The 17,816-nt window shown below is 43.7% G+C and overlaps 1 protein-coding gene across 7 annotated transcripts in view; it reads left to right on the top strand.

Moving 5' to 3' along the window:
* The window catches only part of SH3KBP1 (SH3 domain containing kinase binding protein 1), a 411,078-nt gene that overhangs the window by 333,820 nt on the left and 59,442 nt on the right, over positions 1 to 17,816 (top strand). For all 7 annotated transcript variants that reach the window (XM_037821532.1, XM_037821528.1, XM_037821529.1 and 4 more), the window contains 3 exons: positions 2,552 to 2,659; positions 12,721 to 12,772; positions 15,598 to 15,678. In XM_037821532.1, coding sequence (XP_037677460.1) covers positions 2,552 to 2,659; positions 12,721 to 12,772; positions 15,598 to 15,678 — 241 coding nt within the window. The remainder of the gene's footprint in view (positions 1 to 2,551; positions 2,660 to 12,720; positions 12,773 to 15,597; positions 15,679 to 17,816) is intronic.

Below are 17,816 nucleotides of genomic sequence, written 5' to 3'. Positions count from 1 at the left end.
ACAGGAGGAACTTAAATTTATGTTTTGTACTTAATAGATGTTTGTTGAATTGAATATCATGAAGTATAAATTAACACAGTACTGAGTGGTGGCGAAAAGGTAAAAACATTTATCCCAGTCACCTCCCTAAAAGTGGGCTTTAAGTTGAGTTTTGTAGGGTTTTGTAGATGAGAAGGATACGTGAAGGAAAAGAGGAGTAAAAATTGTGCCAGGCATTTCCCTGGAAGCAGAGGCTTCTGGATTGAGAGGCTTAATTTTTAAGGATAAGGAGTAAAGAAATCCCACCCCCGACTTCCTTCATATATTTTTGTGATACCGTTGATGACATTTCTAACATCTCTGGGTGGAGGACCCTCAGAAGTCAAAAAATCCTACACCCCTCCTTCCCATGTTTGAATCCCTTCTATTGGAGACCAATGCTGGATTTTTTAGGGGGTGATGTGACATAGGCAAGATCACAGTATTTTCCTGGGTTTCTCATCATCGTTTTCCAAGAAAGATCAGCATTCTCTCATATTGCTGACAGGGCGACGCAGGAATGAGACACGGACACAAAGCTAAGAATTAAGGGAGCAGAGAGCCCACTTGCACTTGCATCTCGTGCTAAGTGGACGACAATGCAGCCTTGCTCCAGCTATTTATTTCAGAAGATCAGATGTATATGCTAAAGGTGCTCAGGTGGGGGAGAGCCCATCAGGTGTATCCAATCTAGGTTTAAGATAATGGTAGTCACAAGACACACCTCTTTACAGGGCGGGCCTGCATGGCATTCTATGCAGGCCTGCGGCTCAGCGTTCTAAGCCACCACCCTAGATATGCCTCAGGCAACATGGAAGACTCAGTTTCCCACACTCTCATGTTAGAGGTCTTTTGAACCTTGTTTACTTCTGGGTAGATCAGAACTTGATGCTTCCAGTGTCTTTGTCTTTTGTTGTTGACTCGACTAGAATTTACAGTCTGTGATTAAGGGCCAATTTCCAAAATCTGCATTCTCTTCTTAGGAGTCACTTTGTCCCTGTAACAGATGCCACTGGGAGAGGGGGAGGTGGTGACCAGTTACTTCTTTACCTGAAGTGGGCCTCATGTTAACTCTGTAGAATCCCCATGAATTAAGGTAGATCGAGGCTATTTTGTCCTGTAGAAATCAAAGTATTGGGCTGTAGGAGATCATAGAACTCAGGACTAGAAAGAGTTCTCATTGATTCCACAGATATTATATTGGACATTGTGTAATTTGCTGGGGTTATAATGGCAAACAAAGAGATTTGTTCCTCACCTTGGGGTGACAGGTGAGCCGTGGATGCCGTGGCCCTCCAGGGGCCTACAGCCAGGCCCCCAGGTGTCAGATGCTTGTGCCCTCCTGGCCCCTGCCCAAACCTGCAGGTGTATGGAGGACGATCAGCACCTTTCCTTGGGCCCTGAGCATGATCGCCTGGCTTCCTTGAGCTCTTCCTCCTCCAGATGTGACTTTAAAAGTCCTCTGTGTTACTAGCAGTTTGGGGAAAGCCTTAGCTCACAAGCTTTTGATCACAAGTGTGAGAATCAGATTTTTACTCAGGGATGCTATGCTTGACAGTGGCATGTACAGTGTCTAAACACTGGGCCAGAAGAGATGCCCAAGCAAGGAGGTTTACAGTAGGCCAGGTAAGCCCTGATCAGGGCAGAAGAAGTGGAATTGGATACAGAAGACAAATGCAAGATACATTATAAAAGCAGAGCAAAAAGGACTTGAAACCAATTGAATAGGGGAAAACATAGGAATGATTCTGTGGCGTGAGAACCAGGAGAACCAGGGGCCGTCAGGCCCAGATGGAAGCTCTGCCAGGGTTTTGTTCGTGGCTCTCTCCAGAGCACCTGGCTCAGCGCCCGGCACAGAGTAGGCTCTCAGTAAATGCTTGATGAATGAATGAGCAAGATAAGCATTATTCAAAGGGAAGCAGGTTGGAAGAATGAAACGACTTATTCATTCATTTCATAAGCAAACGTTGAGCTCTGTAAAGTGGGGGAAGTGTCTTTCATGCTGACAACTGTGCCCCATCACATTGAACTGAGAAGAGAAGGTGAAGGAGAGCAGTGCATTTTTAATGAGCTTGCGTGAAGTGTGATTTTTCTTATGCTTGGCTGTCGCAAAGCCCTTTTTAATTTTGACAAGCTTTGTGGCAGGCTAATCAAAGAGGACATTTGTGCATGTGATATTTTCTAAGCCACATTGAGAAATTTGATAATTTTATTTCAGTAAAATTAAAACTAAGAAAATACATATCCTTCCATCTTAAAATAATAATAATAATAATAATAATAATAAAAAGACCTTACTGATTCAGGGCGTCTAAAAGCAGCATTTGGTTTTGAGTACCAGCCGGCAGCTCTAGCATACTTAAGCTTTTGTTTGCCCATCTGACAGTGGTTTGTGCTGACTTAGTCTTAGTAACCATTGTCACATTGATATTGGCTGCAAGGAAACAGCCTCTATTATCTCAGAAAGGGATGTCAGACCTCCCTGGAAGGTGCTTGCCTCCCATTGCTCACTGTCTGTTCTCTTCTTTCCTAGGACTGCATCGATGTGGGCTGGTGGGAAGGAGAGCTCAACGGCAGACGAGGAGTATTCCCTGATAACTTTGTGAAGTTACTTCCACCAGACTTTGAAAAGGAAGGAAATGTAAGTGTCTGTGATTTTGATCCCAGTGCTCTACACATTGTCAGAATGGTGGCTCCTGTGACAGGGCTCGGGATGTGGGGTGGGGAAGTTTGGTATAATGCTTAACAGCACTGACATTCAAGTCCCATGGACTCAAGTCCTGAGCCCTTGTCTGCCATCTACCCGATGCATGATTGTGGACAAGTCCGTTAACCAATGTGAACCTCAGTTTCCTCATCCATCAGCTGGTGACAGTGATCTCTATTCTACAGTTGTTGCATAAATAAACAAGACAATGTGCATGAAACCCTTAATACTGTACTGGACATTTAAGCACCCAGATAATCTACCAGAACCCTTGGGTTCCCCATTTGGTCAGTGGACTACCTGTGTCTTGTGTAGCATAGTCCTTGGTGGTGGCGAAATGGCCAATATTATGAGAATGTCTGAAAACACCTTGTAAGGCTAAGAGCTCAGAGCCAGGCCTGGTAATCTTTCATACATACACACGTGTATGTATATGTTTGTATATGTAGATGTGTATATATATATATGCACCTATATACACGTGTGTATGTATATATACACATACACGTGTGTGTGTATATACATGTATACACATACCCCTCTGATCTTTCCTTTCTCATCCTTTGTGAGAACCCATTTAACAATGCCATTGTTTAAATGAGCCAGTTCTTTGTTTACCTAACTCCGGGTACATTGTTTCCCTTGTCTGTGATGTAACATGAAATGCTGAAAACTTAGACTCATTTCACTGTGTAAGGGGGTAGTGATTTGGACATATCCATCCAGTTCTGCACATCAGAGCTATTGAGTCAGGCTTTCGCATGACTTCTGCTCACCTTTCCTGACCTGGGCCCTCTCCATGCCCATGTGGCCCTGTTAGTGGACTGTGCTGAACCCAAGTCTTAATGCATCACCATTTCCATAGAGCTGAGGTACAGGGAGGATAGTTACAGAACTGGTGGATTGGTTGCCAAGGACACTAAACTAGCATCTGATGTGTGTGCATGCTGCTTAGGTGAACTGATGTAACTATCCGAGAAGCTAGATGGTGTCTGTAACTACCAAGATTATGTCCTACAGATTGTTAGATTGGTTTGAAGTCTAAGGCCACACCTTTTAGGCCTTTTAATAGCTTGATTTCTTGTTTTGTTCAGGTGAAGGATGGTCTCTTCCACGCCTGTTATTCATTCTTAGAATCTGAATTTGGGGTCCAGAGAATCTGAATTCTGCTTCCTGATATTTTCTAGATCCTTGATACTAAAAGTATGGTCCATGGACTAGCAGCATCCACATCACCCAGGAGCTTGTTTGAAATGCTCAAACCCTACCCCAGATCAAGACCCTCAGGTGATCTGTTGACATATTATAGCTTGAGAGGCACTGGTCCAAGTGACAATAATCCCACATTCCAGTTTCCAACCATATTTTAGGAGGGGAATAAATTCACAGAACATATCATTCAATAAGGAAATTTTCCACCAAGCAAAAGTCACAGACTGTTTTTACTGATCACAGTGCAATGGTGATTGTCATAGTTGACAGGATTAGTTGCTGAGATAAGGGCACTAAACACTTAGTACTGAGTAGATATTAAATATTTGGAAACAAGATGTAGGAATAAGTTTGACAAACATTTATAGAGTATAGTGGTTATGACTCCAGGCTATGGAATCAGACAGACCTGGGCTGAAATCCTGGCTCTGTCACTTACTTGTTCTGCAACCAAGGTCAAGTTATTGAGTGTCTCTAAGCTTCAGCACTCTCATCCATAAAATTATGAGAATAATTGTACCTACCTTGTAAAAATGTTGAGAAGATGAACTGAGATGATGCACACACATTCCATAGCGTAGTGCATGGTAGTTAGCACCCTGTACATGTTAACTGTTGCAATCTTTATGATGGCTATTACTGGGACTCTGGGAAGTCTCAAGCTAAAATTGTAAAGGAATGATGGAAGGCTGACTCTGGTTCTTTGTGTTTCCAGTCAGATGGTCAAATCAACATGGTTATCTGGGTGTCTTGGTGAACTTCCTTGGGAATCCAAATGCATCTAAGAACTTTGATAGACATCCATTTAAAAGAAGTCCAGTGACTTAAAATACATTTGTAGAGACAGGTGAGCACAGAATGGCATAATCTTCATGCTATTTCCCACATTTTTCCTGGATCTGCTGCCTAATAATTATGTTTTATGTTCATTCATTCATTCACTCAGTATTTATTGAGTTCCTTCTCTGGGCTGGCTACCATGCTGGTTAATAGGAAGGGAAGAGTACATACTGCTACTGCCCCTGTGGGCTTAGAGTTGGGCAGCAGGATTAGTGTTAAGGGCCAGACAGACCTGCCAGACTTTCCAAAGGAACTCTGTGTGGGCCTCTCCGAGTGAGTGGAGGTGAGGGAACCACTCCCGACTGCCCATTTCACCCTTCTTACTCGTTCTTGTGCAGCTGGAGAAGAAGGTGGTTGTTTCTGAAGCATTTTCACACCAAGACCTTTATGGCCAGGGAATCTTAGCAGGCACGCTGCCCTACTAGATGGTTGCCTTCTTCATGGTTCTGTTTGAGGCTATACTGTTCGGAAGGCTGAGGTAAACTCTGGATCATTCATTTAACAAATGTGCAAAACCTGTGGTTGCCTACCTGGTAGCAGCCTACCTTCTGGTTCCCAGACATTTCTTAGTGGGGCAATCAGTTCACTCAGGCAAGAGAGACTCCATGGTGTACTTTCCTAGAAGCTCTGTTCTGTTATATAAGGTGCTAGGGGAGCACTTCTGCTGTAAGAGTGATGTTGTCAGTAATGAGCAGATTTGGCTTGGCTTGTTCATTGGCACATGCACACTCTTTGGGTCCCCATTGGCTTCTTGGCAACCCTGGACAAAATATCTCTTTGATAGATATTTTAATCTTGGCCATATGCAGCAGAAAACCCAATTTTTGGAAAACAATAGTAATACCTGTCAGATAAAGTAATTCCTACAGCTGAAAAGTAATCATATAAGGTGACATTTAGCTTTTAGAGAATTCAGAGTATTACATCCTTCTTTATCCCCTCTAGCATCTAAAATCAGCCAACAAGCTTTGCATTGGTTGTTACACAAGCCTTTATTGCTGCACCCAGAGTATTGGTGGGCTGGTGACAATGTGATTGGAGACGGGGTTGGTGTGTGCTGAGCTGAGGGTGTGAAGATGATCAAAATCATTAGCATGAAGTCACTGGGTGAATGACAGAATCTGAGACATTTTTCTGCCACTGGTTTCAAGCAGATGTCATCTTGTCTTGCCAGTAACTGGGGTTACAATTCATTCACCCAGAAAAGAGGACACTCTGTGATGATTAGGGTAGACAGCAACAAATGACATTTATTCAGCGACAGGCCTTCCTGATTCAGTCGACATCTCCAAAGCACTCTGAAGAGGCTGGCGTGTTTTCCACTGGGATGTGGGTTGAGGCGGTCCCCACCAGGCCTTTTGGAATATCTAGCCATCACTCTTCCAAAGACTGCTCAGTGGATTCTCTCCCAGCAGGGTGACAGACTCTTGGGTTTTTTTTTTTCCTCAAGATATTCCCCAAGAGTACCTTTTTATCTCTTGGTGCATATGTTAGAGCAACTATGTAATCTATTTATGAGAGAACCTAGATTTAGTGGCTGTCTTTTTTATTTTGAGCCTTGTCACTAAGATCAAGTAGCTGAATAGAAAGATGAAATATTCTGAGAGCTTTACTGAAGCAACGTGCATGCTCTATCATCATTCCTGAAGGATAACAGGGAACTTGGACTCTATAAAGAATAGCAGAAACAACCTCTCACTGTCATTATACAAAATTAAAATAGGTATTGTGAAAGATAGTGCTAGATCAGGTCTCGGGCTCTAGTTCTTTTCAGAGACAATGGTCAAATCATCAGAAGAAGGTGTTAATGTTCTAGCATGCATTTATTGGAGGGCTCTTCACAGTTTGTGCAGTGTCAAGAATGGGTGCTCCTAAGGTTCCCACAGGTGTTTCCCCAGTGAATTCTCCACAGTGGAGGATCTGCCTTTCAGCCTTAGAGACTCAGAAGCCTGCCCTGGAAGATGTCTCTGTGACTGAGATGCAGGCTCGCCCTTGCCAAATCACAGAGACTTACCTGGGTATTTGCCTGCCAACTTACTAATTGCAGCCAGTCTGGAACACATGGGTCTGCCTGCCCTGGGCATCTGCTCCCTGTAGGCCTATTCCTTAGAAGCCAGATTCCTCTAGAAACCACATTTTCTGATGCTTGCTGGGAGCACACTGAGTCAAAACCAGAGGAGTTAGTTGCTCTTAAGAAGTGTCTTCTCAGCTAGAGCTTGAGGCCTCCTCACCTTCAAGAGGGAAAGATTTGCCAAAGGGGCTGCAGGTTGAGTTCAGCTAGGCCCAGAAAAGCACATACCCTTGGCTTGGCAACTCTCCATTTTTCTCTGATTTCATGACTGACCAGCCCCTTCTTGCTCACCGTCCATCTCCAGACACGTTATGATACAATCACTTAGGTTTCTGGCTTTCTCAGTTGCAATTGTGTGCCAATCCAGCCTCTTCAGATCACTGTAGATCACTCAGCAGGAATTGTGCATGTTCCAAACTTGTACAGAAAAGGAAGTCTTTTGGATGACTCTAGGCAGTGACTATTATCCATTGTGGGTGAATTTTGCTGGTTTGATTCTTTTTCAAGTTCTTAGGAAAGCCCTAAAATCTGACAAACTAGTTTCTAAAGGCTGTCCTTAGGCAAAATTTTGTTCACTCCTAGTTATATGTCCTTCAGCATGTCTTGTGAAGCAGAAACATTTTGGAACCACCATTGTTCCTTCCAATTTCTAAAGAATCCCACAAAGTTAATATATTTCCCTTTTTTAGTCTGCTGAAAGTAAGTATGAGACTGAATTCGGCAGCGTAATGAGAAGGACTCTCATATGTTTTGTACATTTGGTTTTCTGTGTGTTCCACATGCACAGAGGAGGGGCACCACTCCGGTGTGAGTGTGGCCCAAGTCTGGCCTCTTGACTGTGCCCCAAACAGGGCTTCCCTGAAGCGGCCTGGGTGGCGCTCCTTCTCCCTTCTCCGTTGATACTTATCGCCTGTGCTCTCCCACTTGAGCACCTCATTGAGTAAACTCGTGCCTGAAGTGATCCTCTCTCATGGCTCCACCAGAATTGTAATCTCTTTGAAGGCGGAGCCCATGTCCTGAGTTGCTCCTTCATGGGCTAACAGTGCACAGTACACAGCATTCAGAAAGCACTTGTCCTCTGACCGTGTGGGGCTAATGTGTGCCTTCCCTTTTCTTCTTCCCTTTCCTTCCCCTCCTGCTTGCTGCTCTGTGTTGTACTAGTGCAAAAGAGGGCGAAGAGTGAAGCCAGGCCCCTTGTCAGATTCCCCTTCCCAGGTCCCTCCGTCCAGATGTTGGGTCTGGGCACAGAGTTGAAGCATCCCTTCCAGGGTGGAGTGGATGGAGAAAAGGGGTAAGCCAAGGGGGTGAATTGAGAGAGTATCTTAGGGAGAAGACGAATGCCAAAGCCTGGGGGGCCACCCAAAAGGCTTTCAGTCTAATGGGAGACCGTGGATGTAAGCCACCAGGCCAGAGACTAAGGAGAGGAAGCTAGAAAGAGACTCTCCCACGAGCAGGTTGTGTGGTGGTTCCTGGGGGTCTTCTGTGCTAATGACAGGGCAGGCAGTTGCTGGGGGCTCCGTAGGGTGTGGGGAAGGGGCATTATAATCACTGTCCTCACCCGAAGCATAGCCCCAGCCCCACACTTCAAAGGGGTGACTGGTCCTCCAGGGGTAGGGGCAGAGACAAAAAGGGCAGAGCAGAGGCTCCTGTGTGTCTCTACAGTGTGAGGTGTGCCTTGGCTAGAAACCATCCATTTATATCCCTCACCCACACTCATACACAGGCACCTCCAGAGAACTTAACAGCTGGATGCATGGAGGAAGGCTTCCTAAGGCCTGGAGTTTCTCAAAATCAAGCTATGATTTTCTTCTAGGATCTTACCATATTCCTTGAACAAAGCACCCCTAAAGGGTACCCAGCCACCAGGGCTACACCCCAGTGGTTGTGTTCAACACGTTTCATCTCTAGGGCCAGAGCTCTGAAGGCAAAGTTGCAAATCAAAGTTCCTGCCAGGGAGAACAGTTGAGCCAGCTAATGAGATCTTTTGCTCGAGACTGGCCAAACTTGCCAAACAGAACAGAGTCGGTTCCGAAATCCTTCAATAGGAAGCAAAGCTTGTCTTCCTGCTGTCCTTGCTCCAGAAAATTCGGTTTTATTTCCTTCCTGGTAGTAATGGTAAGAAATCAAATTTAGCCTTAATATATCCTTTGAAGGATTGTGTTTGCATCTCTGTCTAAGCCAACAACACCACACACAAACATACAGGCACACACACGTGCTTAGACATATGTTCCCTGCTTGCATGAAGACCAAGGAAGACATTCTACTCTCCCAGGAAATTGGAAAATGTTGGCTCATTCATTCTGTATATTTTATTATGAACGTTCTCATGTTGGTTCATTTTTAATGAATTGCCACAGTGTGGACATTGGGAGACATGAGTTCTAGATCCAATTTTGCCTCCAGCCAGCTGTTGACACAGTCCCTCTGGACCTCAGTTTTCTCAACTGTAAGGGGTACCCCTGTGGTCACTTGTAGCTCTAAAGTCCTCAGTGTTTTTTTTTTTTTAACATTTACCCGCAAGTTAAGCAGACTGAGGCTGAGTTCAGAGTTAGCATTTTACTTTCATCATAGAGGGAGGAAAAAGAGAGTAAATAGAACAAGTGCCTCTAAAAATTCATGACTTAAAATACTTGCCTGAGTTAAAAGGATGTTTCTGTCTGTATACTTACAGGAGCTCGTTAATATCTTGTTGCTGTTAAACATGGTGGAGGAAATGTTGACCTACTGCTTAACCAAGGTCCCCACAGTCCCATTTGTTTTTCCAGTTACAATTTGACATTTTGGGGAAGATTACTAAGTGATGTGCTCATGTCTTTTTATTTGAGGATCATGGCCTCCTGTGATGAATTTTTACTGTCACATTTTGCTACAGCTTTATCCAGTCAGTCTGCCTTCTCAATTCAGTTCTCACTGGCCTGTCTTCTTGTTGCATTAAAAAAACAAAAGCATTGTAGGCACATGTGCAACACTTTATTAATCATTTGAGTTGTGGTCTAGAGCGAGATGGAACTCTGGCCCTGATGCTAGTTTGGAATTCCCTTCAGAAACATCTTCCTTGAAAATGTGGTGTAGTTTCTCATCCAGGTGGCCACGAAGGCTGGTAAGTTTGATGGAACCAGAGAAAGTGAAGTCAACCGGGAAAACAGAAACAAAAGCCATGAAGGCAAATCTGCAAGCCCCCTCTGCTATTAAGCAAAGCAGGCATTTGGCCAGCGTTAATCAGGCATGGAGGATGTAAAAGAGACAGCTCCCAAACTGTTCCTGCCTCTCGAAACCGTGCCCCAACCACCTCACCAAGTGCCAGGCTCAAAATCCACACTCACACCTCTGCCTCCTTTCTCTGCCACGGTTCACACACACTTGCTGTTGTCACGCTTTTCGCATACTGTCTGTTAGCACCACATTCCCCATCCCCTCTCTTGGTGTCCCTCTGCTTTGCCCTGTCACACTTCGTGTGTCTCCTACATACCGAATATGATACAACAAGAAGGGATTGCTTTTCCTTGCTAGCACAGTAATCTTGGAAAATGTGATGACTTGTAATTGTTTTTATTTGGAGCCCTGAGGTTTGAGGCACAGTCTCTGGGGTAGCCGCCTCAGCGAGAGGAGGCTCATGTGAAATTGGTTATAAAAATTTTCAAACCAGCAAGGGGTATGAGGAAGACATCTAGAGGGTAGGCGATGTCGGGTTGTGGCTGGGAAAAATTAGGCCACGGGGTGTTGGCGGTTCTATGAATACAAAATTACTCTGGTCCTGAGGTAAGGGAAGGTTAATTGGCAGACTTTCAATGGTAACTTCATTAGGTAAACACACCCCTGCCCGCAGTCTAATTTATATGACAAAGAAGGGAGGAAGAAAAGGGAGGGAGTTGGGGTAGGGAGCTGGAAGAGGCTGGCAAAGGGGAAAGAGTAGTGTGAGACCTGTGAGCCAGAAAATAAAAAGTAGTGGAGGACTTGTATGCAAGGGGAGGTGGCCCTTAGTGCATTTTTCTTTCTTTTTTTAATAATAAAATGCATTCATCTGTCCTCATATAGACAATTCAGAAAAATAATAAGAGGGAAACACACACCCACACAATCCCATAATCCCACTAGACAAAAATCATCACCATAAATGTATTTCTTTCCAGTTTTTTTCTCTTTCTGTAAATTTTATAATATAGTTGAATTCATACTGTAGCTACAATTTGATACCCATTTTTTTAACCCTAACATAATACAGACCACTCCCCATGTTTTTCTAAACTCTTTGAGTGGTTTTATGTGGCATGATGGTTTGTCTGTGGATGCACCGTGGGGGGGGGGGTGTACTTTTCATAGTGGTTAAGGGCACACCTGTGAGGTAGACAGCTCTCAGTTTGACTCCTAGTCCCCATTTAATAGCTGGGTGACCTTGGAAAAGTAAATCTCTGGAAGCCTCAAAGACCTCATCTGCAGAATGGGTGTAATGCTATGACTCCCTCACAGTGTTGTTACGAGGATGAAACAAGTCAGTGCTTACTGTGTGCCACTGAATGCTCACGTCATCCCTGAAAGGGAAATAACACTATTATCACCATTTCACAGCTGAGCAGGTTCACCTTGGTGGGATAATTTGCCCAGAGTTCATGGCAATAACTGAAGAGCCAGGATTTGAAGAGACAGATTCTGAAGCCTCACGTCTTACCCACTACGCTCTATTGTTTACTCAGAGAAACTCAGCTGAAATCAGTCACCCAGCTAGGAAAGAGCAAAGCCTAAATGCTGTGATACCTCCTGAGCAAGTTCCTTGTGGGTCTAATAATCTCCAGGTTTTACTTCAAACTGTTTCTCTCGCTGCCTTGGTACTGTGCCAGGCACTGGTGGGTCGGGGCTGGTGATGGGCTGTTCTCTGCTGTAATGTCACATTAGTTCATTTTCAGAGTGCAGAAGAGACTCAGTGGAGCTTTTTATAGAGGCCCAAGCATGATACCCAGAGAGTGTCAGAAGAAGCACCAGCCATGATGTGGATCATGTGCTCCAACCCTCCCCGTCCCCAGGTCTCCTTAATGATTTTGACATGGAGATGGTTCTTCCATTGCATTTGCTCCGCTGTCCCTCCCAACAAATGGCGGTAGTAATAACATCCTGGAATGGTGCCCTTGCTGGATTTTCTGGCCACTGAATCATTTGCCAAGTCCAGCCTGACCATCTTACTCCTTTGTGACTAAGGAGATGCCGGTCTCCTTTGGAACTGGCTCTGGGATGAATGCCATCAATTGCATTGCTGCCTCCTTTAGCTACAGAGTGACAGGGTACTAGAGAGCAACAAACAGCGGCTGATGTGGGGAAAAAAATCTGTTCCATGTTATCCTATGTGACAGGGTGCAACTGGCCTGCCTGGGAGCCTCACAGATGGTGGAAAGGGGCAGAAGGTTTGGAACCCAGCTTGGCGGCACTGGGCCCTCGGCCTGGATTTCGTTGAAGATCCCACATCCAGGGCAGATTTTATTTCAAGTCGTACCAGTGACTCTTTCTGAATTGCTTGGTTATTCAGCAGATTAAATCTTAATTGCAAATGCTGCTTCAGCGTAGGAGTACCATTGTGCTTGCTTGCTGGTTTCAGGCCATTTTTGCTGAGCCAAGCTTTTTCAGAAGGCTGTTACAAATTTAGAAAGAGGGAAATGGCATTTCACTAGCCAATCGGAGTTTTCTTTTGCAGACTGAACTTATTTTAGTGTTTGTTTAAGAGTGCCAAAAACTGACATCCTTGGAGAGAGAATTGCTCAATTTTTTGGAGAGATTCTCTGGATTGTCCAAACTGCATCTAGAAAACAATGTCTGTGGTCCTTATGTGAGAGGACAGGCTTGCCAGTCATCTCATGTGATACAATTTTGATTAATTTTTCAGAGACCCAAGAAGCCACCTCCTCCATCAGCTCCTGTCATCAAACAAGGGGCAGGTAATGTACCTTTCAGTTCCATCAACACGATATGTGTCTTTCGCTCTGCTGATATTCAAATCATCCTTGGAAAAGCTCAAGATTCCTGGATTTGAATGCCACAGGTGGCCAAATTTGAAAATTAGGATCTGGTCCAAGCAGACAGGTTTTTAAGATACTTGTTTTTCTTTTATTTAAAAAAAATCCGTTAAAATGTGTCCCTGATAGAGTGAAAAAATCTGGACTCCCAAAGAGAATGGCCAGAAAGAACTTTAAAATAAACCAGTTTTGTTTGGTTGGTTTTTATCTTGTTAATCAGCTGCAAAGGTCAGCTGTGCATGTATAGAGTTGCTGCATGTTCAATGTCTGTCCCACGTGGTTAACCAAAAGTTATGCTTACTTCACTTACCACCCCAAAAAAAGTTTTTCTAGCAACAAATTCTTTTCTCCATGATACTTTTTTTAATTTTGAAAAGAGTCCAATTCACTTTTTCTGTGTAGTTGAGATATCAAGGTTGAATAATATAGGTGGAATTGATGGTGGACATTTGGGTAACTCGTTGCACACTAGGTTCTCCTGCATAAAGATGCTAATCCATATTTCCTGATAGAATTCCTCTCAAGAATTTTTACAAATCAATTTTGGGGATAAATTCTGACATGAGTAACTAGCTAAATGGCATTTAAAAAAGGTAAACTAAAACAGAAGAGAAGGGTTTTTTTTTAGTTCGTGTTCACAATTATGATATTTCCATCTCATTTAAGCATGAATAAACTTCTAAATTGGTTTGTTCATAGATTTATTAAGGAGTGATTTTTTTTTCAAAAGTTTTTTTGGTCCACCACGTTGGGGGGAAAAATCAGCTTGACCCCACATTGCTTTCCCGTTTCCTTTGGCACAGTTGAGAATTACCAAGATTAACCCCCTCAAATGAGATGTTAATTACATCTCCGGCTCCCCTCCCCCCTCCTCGTTTGCATTGAGCAGTTTAATTTTGCCACCTAGTGGTTCTGGCCATATAAGTATTTTATGGTGCTGAAATTAAAGCAGGCTGTTTGCTTTTCTCTAAAGACCCTTTTCCCTAGAGGTCTTGGTAATCGCTAAGAGACCAAGAAGATGTGTCTAGTGGTCCAAGGCTCAGGTCACCTAGACTGTAACTGGGATTGGATTCTTCATATTAGGATTGTCAAATCCTTTTGTGTTTCTAGCAGTGATACTGAACTTCTTCATTATAATTAGGAGACTAGATTGTAGCATAGTAAGCAAATTCTTAACCTTTTAAAACAATTTTACCAAAGTTTGTGGTGGTCTCTGTGGGGCAAGGCAAGATGGCATTTAGTCTTGCTAGCTTACTGCCACTGCTCATTTATCCTGAAGAATGATCCTGGAAACTGTTTTGGGATGAGGAGGTAGATATTCATGTTTTTCTCATCATCAGTTTTCATTGTCTTTCATTATTTGACCAAAAAAAATCAGATGTGGAATTGACAAAAATCAGATACAGAGTTTTTAATTTGTAATGAGTTATTAAGGGAATTTAGGTAAAGTGTGTGCTCAGTGGATTTTTTTTTTTACGTTCTTTTGGCCTCTGATGCTGTTTAATTGAGATTTTAGCACCTAGCACCCATCTTTGGTTCAGGTCATATAAAGAATTTGTCAAACACTCAACCAAGTCCATAAATAAAAGTAGTATTTCTGATTTGTTTGATGCTTTAACTATTTCCCAAGTGTTCTTACATCCCCAAGGCACTGGCGCTGTTGAGGAACCTGTGTGAGGGAGCGGCTGCTGTCCATATGCATAAAGATGAAAGATTAATATTGCATTTGGAAAATGCAATACTTGCGGGAATCAGACGCAAATAGGAAGGACATAGGGAGAACCATCATATCTTCTCTGCACAGCCCTCAACTTAAAAATATGTTCTAATTACTATTGCTGTATGACACACTGCCCCAAATTGAGTGGCATAAAACAACAGTCTTACGCTCAGGGATTCTGTGGGTCATGATTTGAACAGGACATGACAGGGATGGCTTGTCTCTACTCCATGATGTCTGGCAGCTCAGCTGGGGATGCTGGATCAGCTGGAAGATCCTTTTCAAAGGTGGCTTCTTCACTCACATGTCTGGCACCCCTTGGCAGCGATGGCTGGAAAGCTGGGCTCGGCTGGGGTCACTGGCTGGAGTACCTACACGTGGCCTCTCCAGCATGGAGGCCTTAGGGTAGTTGGGCTTCTCTTATGTCGGTTCCATATTCCAGCAAACAAAGCATGAGCTACCTGGCTTTTTATGACCTAGCCTCAGAAAACATATGGTTTCACTTCAGCCATTGGTCAAAGCAGCCATAAGCCTGCCCACATTCCAGGCTGGGAGCTATAGCCCTCACCTCCTTGTGGGAGGAGTATCAGACAAGTTGAGGCCATATTTGAAACTCCTATAAAATGGAATCCAGGTCCCTGAGAAACTCCTTTTATTTGTAGAGCACAATATCCAGTGATACTGGTATATTTTGATGATTAGCTTGTTTATTTATATACATTCTACAACCCCACCCAGTAATTTCCTGTGACTAATTTTGATGCCTAAGGCAGCCAGTTTAAAGATCAGAAAATATTAGTGGTGTTCTTGTAAATGAAGGATGTATAAAGGCAAACTTAGTAGCGTAGGCCAGAAATGACTTCTGCTCTGTTTCTAAGCAGTTCACATTTGCCAGGTAGCCCCAGTACTCGGCTCAGGAAAAAAATCTGTTGACTCTGTTGCAACTGATAAATATTTAAAATGTTCATGTGTCTAACAAATGAAAAGAGAAAGCATTTTCTTATCACTATTATCCTTTCCCCACTAGGTACCACCGAGAGAAAACATGAAATTAAGAAGATACCTCCCGAAAGACCAGAAACGCTTCCAAACAGAACAGAAGAAAAAGGTATGAAATCAGTTCTTCAGTAGTGCGTCCAGCGCAGCAGTAGACACAGCTGTCACAGGGCTAGTCCATATTACCCACAGAATTTGTTTCTTCTTTGAAATCTGGGGATTATGGTTTTGTTTTGATTGCCTCTAAATATTCCATTTCAAAGGAAATAGAGGGTTACATGGCGTTTCTTTGGTCCAGAATTTCTCATCAAGCTTCACAAGCCAGCACAGTCCATTAACACATTGGGGCTCTTCAGTGATGTCTCTGTGATCACCTCCCTCCCGACACCAGCAGCATCCTGAAGTCATGATGACAACTGGAAGTTCTTGGAGGGCCTGGAATGTGTCGTAGGCCCCATGTCTAGTGCCCCACAGTGCTCGCTAACTGTTGAAGGATGGGCATGACTTAGCTAAATTCCCATTCAGACAAATGATAGCTCTAGTCCTCAGTCTCTGCTGCACCCTTGACCCTGGCTAACTATGCTCCAGACACATGACCTTGGTCAAGAATGTTGGGGGTGGGGGACTTGGCACAACTGGGAAAAGCAAGTCAGGGCCTAGAGTCCCCTGAAGGTGGTCAGGAATGTCATTTGCAGGGATGCAGCCCAGCATATCTTACTGTTCACTAAGTCAAGTTTTACAAACATGTTTGACTTCTACTCTCCTAGTGTCTCTCCCGAAGAACCGTGCTGTGGAAGGACTTGTTTTATTAGGTGTCTAAGATTTGATTGATTACACATTTTATGGGAAAAGTGCTGTGTTATTGTTATGAACAGGAGGTGTGGCAAATTCCATTTTAAAACACAGTTATTTTTGAGTCACAAGAGAAATGCTGAATTAATGTAATTATTTGGAGGTGTTTCTTGGTGGTGGCCTCATGAAATTTTATTTTGAAAGCTAATGTTTTATATCAAGCTGCCAAAAGTTTTGTCAACATTGCAAGCTCTTAAGTTACACCTCTTTATTTCACAGTGAACAGTTAAAACTTAAGTTGTAGAACCTCACTTTGAGGGCCAGGTCTGTGTAACAGATCAGTAAGAAAATAGTCTTAGATTGTATGCCATATGAAGATCTCTTTGATAAAAGTGTGCACTATGAGATAACCAGGTGCTGTCACCTGTCCTCAAGAATGACACATGGCTGATTTTTGTATAATAGCCAGGCTTCATGATGAGGACATTCTCTGTGGACTCAGCTTACGTGAACAACTGCCTGCATTGGTTGACCAAGTGGCCACATACCATCTGCTTCGTTCCCCTCCCATGATTCTTTGCTATGTGTCACAGTGGATCAGGAAGGCAGAAGCCCTGGTCAGGAGCAACAGGGAAGCCAGGGGCCCAGGCCTGCCCTGAGACTTCTTGTGGCTGTTCGGGAGCTGGAGTTCTGGTCCCTCTTCCACTGTCCAACAGGAAAAATCTCCCCTCCTTTGCATTTCACACAAGCCCTTCCTCATCTGAGGCCTGTGTACCAATAAATGAGATCCCAGCATTCCTGGTTGAAACACATTTACCCACAGAAACATTTTGGGGATGAGCACAGTGATGTTTGTAGTATACCTGATGGGCTTTTTAAAGCTTGGGCCAGTTGACCTGGGGACCTAGTCAATGTTGTTAAGTTGTGTTTCCAGGTAAAATGTGTTCTGATTATCACCTTACCTATACTCCATTTGGCAACTCTCTGAAGTTCCATCTTTATAAAGAAGAACATGGATTATACTTTTTACACCACACACAAGGAAAGGCGATTGGAGGCAGAAACCACAAAGCTGCCACTCAACACTGCACAATTTTGCCACCATATTTGGCTTCAACTTCATTCTAAGACTCCAGAAAGCCTTGGAAACAAAATACCTGTGAAGTCCCAGGTACCTCCCAACTTTAACTTGTGCACAAAAAGAATCCAGAACTAAGTGTTCTCTGAAACTCTTCCCCCTTTCACTGGCTCATGACCCTTCTTGCATGCTGGCCTGGGAGATGTCAGGCCTTTTTCTTCCCCTCACCCAGCAGGGCCTGTGGCCACTTACCAAACCCATCATCTGAGCACCTGCCATATGCTGGTTGACATCAGGGTTTAGAGATATGACCTAGCAAGCTGTCAGAACACGCAAACACCTGGAAGGGACCGTAGTCCAAGTAGAGCCTGTGTCAAAGG

This window comes from Choloepus didactylus, chromosome X (genome assembly GCF_015220235.1).
Source record: "Choloepus didactylus isolate mChoDid1 chromosome X, mChoDid1.pri, whole genome shotgun sequence".
NCBI classification, from domain to species: Eukaryota; Metazoa; Chordata; class Mammalia; order Pilosa; family Megalonychidae; genus Choloepus; species Choloepus didactylus.
Note: the sequence above shows the minus strand (reverse complement) of the source record. Positions and strands in the feature narration are given on the sequence as shown.